The sequence below is a fragment of the Priapulus caudatus genome, unplaced genomic scaffold (genome assembly GCF_000485595.1).
Source record: "Priapulus caudatus unplaced genomic scaffold, Priapulus_caudatus-5.0.1 Scaffold184, whole genome shotgun sequence".
NCBI lineage: Eukaryota > Metazoa > Priapulida > Priapulimorpha > Priapulimorphida > Priapulidae > Priapulus > Priapulus caudatus.
The window spans coordinates 310,099-317,505 of NW_014577245.1; the positions used below are offsets into that span (position 1 = coordinate 310,099).

Below are 7,407 nucleotides of genomic sequence, written 5' to 3' on the forward strand. Positions count from 1 at the left end.
ATATATAGAACAAGTGCCGCAGTGCGACAGGGCTCATCTGGTGTCTGGTGTTCTGCTGATTAGTTAATTTGTGCATAGCAAGATGTACGCGTCTTATACATAAGTCTTCTTTATTCTTGTTGGACTTTAGTAGCCAATTGGAACAAATATATCGGCTACACTTTCGCACCCACCTAATCTCTATGCATTGCAGACACATATGTGCATTGCAGGTTGGTAGGCAACAATTATGATTAGAAGCGTGCCAGCCATGGGCTGTCCCGTGTTTTTGCCTACCCACACATGCATTCACTGATTCAGCCTTCAGGGTGCTATAGACACTGCTTTAGAAAATAATATGATTTAAGGAGCGTAAACCTTGTTCAACAAACATTTGCCTTTGCAATTAAACTGTGCAAATGTAGCATCACATTCACACAGGTATGGACTCTAATAATAGCAAAAGCAGTTCAGTCCTTTGTTAACAGTCAACAAATCCATGTTTAACCCTCCTCTTGAGGATCAAAAGGTTATCCGACACTTACTCTTCGCATGTCAGCGGAAAGTACATTTCATGGTCCTTTCAATAAAGCCATAAAAATGCTAGGTCACCGCTGAAACAGAAAAGTTTTTCAATCGCTCTGTCAGACCATGTCCTCAGAAAATGTCTAAAATCTGCCCTGTGCCCCATTGACCTTTAACCTGTGACCTCCTTCGGCACAGTGATGGCTTTTCCTACCATGATGCTATACACCGACTATCATGAGCCTAGGTCGAGCCATTTAGATTTGTGCCGCAATTCTGCATTTCCTCCCTATACCTTAAGTTAAGGAGGGAATGTTCCCCCTTCTTTTACACCTCTTGACCTTTGACCTTTAACCCCCAGCTTCGACATCCCAACTCGTTTTGACGATCCCCCCCAACGTCCCGAATATCGTGACCGTACGTCGAGCGGTTAAGATTTGTGCCCAACTGCTGACGGACGGACGAACGATCATGCAATTCTACAAGCTGCATCTGACTACGTCAGATGAGCTAAAAATACTAACAACAGCATTGACGCTTTCCAAGCATTTAGCATAATCCCTTCTTAGTATCAACTCTATATATCCAACTCGTTTTCGGATTACCCCCCCACGTCCCGACTCTCGAATCCGTACGTCGAGCCGTTTAGATTTGTGCCCAACTGTTGACGGACGCACGCACGCACGCACGGACGGACGCACGCACGCTCATGCGATTCTACAAGCTGCATCTGACTATGTCAGATGAGCTAATAATGGTACATAGGAAATACTGAATATTTATGAACAACAGCCCATAGTTTAGAATTGTCGTCCGCCTGCCAGATTTATTCTTTGAGACAATTTACCGTACAGAAATATGCCGCAAAGTTCAGGTTACATTGAATGATGGAGAAAACAACCCTTATGACATTGTACGGGACTATCATACCAATGAAAATAACCGACGCCATTCATACATATAATATGCATTTAGTACAAAAACACATTTTAAGCCGATTAATTTACATTCTGTGTATGCTGAATTAATTATTTTAGAAACACAATTATTTTCTAAATACGTTCCCATCATTTTGCAAAAATTTAGCATAAATGAATTAACATGCTTATATGTATTCAGCGGTTGTAATTACTCTACCATGTAATTTAATTATATAAGGTAATCAGAACATAGCAACTACAACCAGGTGGAAAAGTTGACGTGCTAAATAAATTTTTAAGTGATGCGTTAACATAAGTGAATGCTTTATATATAAGAATCCAAAAAAATAAAGGTGAAATATAACGTATCCGCCAGTAACACTCGAAATTCCTTTTGGGTAACAAAACGTATTCAGTACAGACTTGTTCGTGGCATAGACAATTCAGTTCAGCAAAACACACGCATCAGTCTGATGAACCTAATAGGAATTGCGTTGTGAGCCCAAACTTATTGTTTTTAGAAAGCCTAGAACTAAAAAAACTGTACCTTGTTCTCCACCTCCAAACCATCATCTTTATCAATACTCATCCTATATCTAGAATATAAACGATATATTGTGTTTCCTTCCTCAATTGATCATGAATCATTGACACCATGCTGAAGACAACAATAGTACAATGGTTTCAAGAAAGTAAAACAAAGAACAAAAGCCACTTTAAACATCGCTTTTTCGTGTTAGCCAATGAATTGTTGCAAAACCTACATGCTTCATTATCTCTGAACGTGAAATAGAAGTATTATATGACTTCTATTAATAGATATTGATTGCACGCACAACTAAACAGGCTTTTTACAAATTATTTTTTAGTTTTGAAGCAAACTCATAAAAACGTGAAATTAAATCCTTGGAACGTCAACAGTCCACATAATACCTTCATTGATTGATGTATAAGAAACTGCTGAAAGGCTTAGAACCCATACATACCACAAAAAAGCATATTATAAGACAAATGGCTACCAAGATTGTACTGCGCACATTACAACTTTAGTATTGTACTGGTGCCTATTCTGTTTTAGTACAATAGCTTACAAGAATCTTGTAAGCTATTGTACTAAAACAGAATAGGCACCAGTACAATAATAAAGTTGTAATGTGCGCAGTACAATCTTGGTAGACATTTGTCTTATAATATGCTTGTCAAGATGAATGCTCTACTGCAGCAAACGTTACACAACTTGACACCAGTGCATTCCATGGACGACAATGCTACACCGCTCCGCGACAAACAACGCTCCACCGCCCTGCGACAAACAACGCTTCACGATGAACAACACTCCACCGCTCCAAGACGAACAACGCTCCACCGCTCCGGGATGAACAACGCTGCACTGCTCTGGGACAAACAATGTTCCACCGCTCCGGGACGTACAATGCTCCACTGCTCCCGGAAAAACGGCGTCCCGCTGCTCGGCTCTGCACATCTCACTTCTTGCGGCCGCCGCGCTCCTTCACCTGCAGCTGCACGCGGCAGCCCGGCGTGAAGTTGTAGAAAGCGAGCGAGTTCGAGTCCTTGATGAAGAGCCCGTCGTACTGCAGCTTCTGCTTGCCCGCCGGCATCGAGATCGCCTCGAAGATCTTCGCCTTGATGACGGAGACGGCGTCCGACAGCGGCAGCGTGAACGTCAGCGCCTGCCCGTTCAGCTTCCACTCCGGCTTGTCGGCCATCTTGGGGATCATCACCATGAAGGGCACGTTCGGGTTCTTGCTGCGAGCGAGGAACTGCGCCTCGGGAACGAGGCTCTCCTCCGTGCGCGCCCGCTTCGACGCCGGCGGCTCGTCGTCCGGCGCCGACGGCGCGGCGCGACGCTGCTGCTGCTGCTGCTGCTGCTGCTGACCGTGCATCTGCATGTAGCCGGGGTGGTGCATGCCCATCGGCGGCTGCTGCTGCTGCTGCTGCTGCTGCTGCGAGCGCATCTGGTGCATCGCCATCATCTGCGACGGCTGCGGAGTCATCATCATCATCGGCGGCGGCCGAGACATCATCTGCGGCGGCATCGGCGGATGCTGCGGCAGCGGCGGACGCGACGGTGGCAGCGGCAGCGGCACGGCTTTCGGCGGCGGCAGCGCGGGCGGCAATTGCACGGGCGGCGGCTGCGGTTTCGGGGGCTGCGGCGGCAGCGTGATCGGCTTGGGGACGGGCGGCGAGGGCGGGCGCGGCTGCATGAGCAGCGGCGCGCGCGGCGTCTCCGACGGCCCGATCTTCTCCTTCTCCTCGTCCGGCAGCAGGCCCTTGATCTTGTGTATCGCGGCGATCTGCTCCTCGATGGTGATGTGGGCGCGCGCGGCGCGCGACGTCGACTCCATGCTCGCCGTGTGCCCGTCCCACGTCACCTTCTCGTCCTGCCGGTGCTCCTCCTCACCGATCTTCTTGCCGATCATAGTCTCCTCGCCTCCGACTCCGAAGATGTCCGTTCGCCGCTCAGCGAGGTGCTTCAGGCTCGACTCGATCGCGCCGCCGCCGGCGTACACCTCCTCCTGCAGGCCCGGCGCTGCCTTCTGCTTCTGCTCCTGCAGCAGCCCGATGCGGATGTGGCTCTGCATCTTGTGCGCGGGGATGCGCTCGCCCGTGATCGGCGAGATCAGCCACTGGTTCGCCGACGGCGGCGGCGCGACCGGCTTCCCGGCCTTCGGGTTGTAGTCCTTCTTGATGAGCGCCGGGTTGGGCAGCGGCGGCTGTGGCGGCAGCGGCGGCAGCACCTTCGGGGGCAGCGGCGGGGGCGCGAACGGCGACGGCGGGCGAGGGGGAGGCGGTGGCGGCCGCGGGTCTTCCTCGTAGTCCGACTGGTCTGAGTCCTCCTCCATGTCCTGCATGACGGTGTTGGCGCCGTGCGGCCCCGCCACGCCCCCTGGCGGCCGGTCCACCTCCACGTGCTCCACGGGTCCCTCACTGTCCTCGCTCCCCTCGTCGTCGCCGCTCGCGACCTCCATCTCGACCTCCGCGGCCGCCGCGCCGTCGCCAAACTCCTCATAGCGCTCCTGCGCGATGACGCGCATGCCGACGTCTTCGGGCGTCGTCGGCGGCGGGAAGTTTCCGGCCTCGCCGGGCCGGAAGTCCACCGTCTCGACGACGACGAAGTCGTGCCAGCCGATCTGCGCGTACGACACGCGCTCCTTCTCCAGCTGCTCCTCCTCGGCCTTCTTCTGCGCCTCGATGTGCCGCTGCCAGAGCACCTTGTAGCGGACCTGCTCGAGCACGTACTTCGTGCTGTGCGCCTGCTGGACGAGCTTCGTCCGCAGGTCCTTCGACGGGATGAGCACTTTCGTGTACTGCTCGACGAGCTTCGTGAAGTACGTGAAGAGGCTGTGCTGCGGACGCAGGAAGTCAAACTGGTAGTTGCGCTGCTCCTTGTTCATGAGGTTCGTGAGGAACTGACGGCCGTTGCGAGCGACGAACTGCGCGGTCAGCTTCACGATGTCGAGGTCGAAGGCCGAGATCGACGGCGGGTCGGCAATGAATTCGAAATCGGGCGGCGGGTCCTTGAGTTCGGACTCGAGTTTTGCGGCGTCGTGCAGCTTGCTCGGAAGCAGGCCCGATATTTTGATGAGGGGAACGACCGGTTCGGCACCTGTGGGAGGTTGCGAGACGAGGAGAATTTGTTAATATTATAAAAATTATGAACTATAAAACTATGGTAAAACTATAATTTTTAACTTTTAAACATATAAACTATAATTATGAACCTTTTAGTTGGCAACGGCACTCGAAAGAAACTGGCTGGTTTATCGTAGAACACTGATCATAGTATGCCAAGTAGAGGGTAACATACTACCTCTGCCCTGATTGAACTCTTCCATTTTATGTTGATAATAATCATGCTATGAATCAGAAAGCGGACAACAGAAACTGGCTAATTGAACATAAAATGTTAATCGTAGTATGACAAGTAAAAGGCAACGTACCACCTCTGCCCTCCTTGAACTCTTTCACCTTGTGTTGATAATAAGCATGGTATGGATCGCCTGGGTTTAAGAAATTAAACTTTGCATTCTGTATTTCATTTTGTCGAATCCGTGCTTCAAACTCGGGTCCATTCCTGGCCACAAAACTAGCGGTCTTGTCTACAATATTCCTGACCTGATAAAAAAACATTGTCACACATCACGAAAAAATTAAGGGAACAACTTCTAAACTGTCATCACATTTGCACTGCTGAAAAGAAATAGTTGTGAGCGAGTGCATGTGCACCTGTGTGTTTATGCATGCATTCACTTTACTAACATACGCATAACAAATTAGTTTTAAAAGCATAAAAGTTAGGTGATTACCTCTGGTGGTGGATAGATAATGCCTACGGTCGGCTCCTTGTACTTTTCCACCACCTCCTGGCTATTCTCTATCTCTAACGGCGGCATCTTGGTTCTGGCAGTTCAGGCTAATAACTCATTTACTTCTAAACCTGATACGGACTTGGTGCTCGAAGGCCAAAGGCCACAGTAATGTCAGTATCTTAAAAGTAAAGAGATAATTATTATTAATATTATATTATATTCATAATATAAACGTGTCATTAATGCCTAATGAGTAATGGCATTATTCAACAATGACAATGTCCATAAATTGTATGTGAAACTTTTAAGTTTTATGAGTAAAATATTACTAACATTTTAGTTACACTTTAATTATATTTTTTAATTATTTTTTTAACTTTAACTGTTACTAATATACTAGTTCTACTACTGTCAGTGTCAAGAACATTTTGCAGTGTGTTACACTGTTAATTATTGCTCTCTAACCCACAGGCACTTGGAACGTCTCAATAAAAAAAAGGTAAATAAACACGAAATGTTATAAAATGTTAATGTATGTTAAATGAAATGTTATAACGAGAGTTATAACTAGGGTTGGATTTTCAGGGGCAGTACGGCGATTGATAGGGGCACCGACGGCAATTGCCGTCGGCGCCGTCGGTTAATTCGAGCCCTGGTTATGCCAATATCAATTGACAATTTCTTAAAGCATACTATACATATATACTTACTCCGACGTCATCTACGAGCATTTTATCGAGTCCAACTGGTCCCAGTGAGCTCTTCACTATGTTGGCTATTGCCACGGCTGCCATCACTAAAGAAGATGATATAAACACAATAGATTGCCATTACAATTTACAGTATTTACGAGCCTCAACGAGAATGATGTCACACACACATGCCTACGTTCATTGACCAAAACAATCAAGTAGCACGGTTAGGGAGTTTCGGATGATAAACATACACTTCTTGCAATGATAGGCGAAAGAGAGTATAGAAAAACATTTAGACTTTGGTAGTGTTCATTTACCATCATTTCACTATACACCGATTGACAGTTCTGCGCCTATGTTCTGCGCCAGTAGTTTCGCATCTCCGCGAGAGCCCGGATGTGCGAGTAAACTCTGCCATGTTGTTTATCTCGATGCGTTATCTGCCTTGTATCTGCAGGTCGCTCACCTTTGTGTCGAAGAACAGTGCACGTAGCAGGGAATAGAACACCGATAATGGATGACCTGAATTACATGACACTTGATACATTTAAATTATGGTCAATGCATGCTCTAAAAGTCTTTCTTAAGCCAATACGATCCGTTTGAGCAGCCCTTCACACTACACGTTAACGCCATTGTTTCACACGAGTAAAGAATTTTACTCGCAATTCTGAGACGGAAACTCCTCCTGACCTTTGACCTTAGGCTTAGCGCATGCGCAGTGTTAAACTGTCAACCGGTGTATTGAAACATTCCAAGTGCCTGTTACCCGAGCCTGGTTTCTACATGTTTTGCTGTCTTCATGAGGCTATGAGGTTTTCACTTCTTTTTTTTAGGAATTCCCTGCCTTCTTATTTGGTTAATTGTAAAATTGAAACTCTTTTCTACTTCAACCTACAGGGGCAGTGCCAGTGTTGATCTAGTAGTACTAGTAATAGTAGTAGCAGGAGTAAGATA

The 7,407-nt window shown here is 47.6% G+C and overlaps 1 protein-coding gene across 1 annotated transcript in view; it reads right to left on the reverse strand.

Moving 5' to 3' along the window:
• LOC106806898 (T-complex protein 1 subunit alpha-like) overlaps positions 1-6,551 on the reverse strand; it is a gene marked incomplete at its 5' end in the record, with an annotated part of 19,745 nt that extends 13,194 nt beyond the window's left edge. The window contains 1 exon segment of the mRNA XM_014809041.1: positions 6,466-6,551. Coding sequence (XP_014664527.1) covers positions 6,466-6,551 — 86 coding nt within the window.
• Positions 6,552-7,407: the final 856 nt, after the last annotated feature.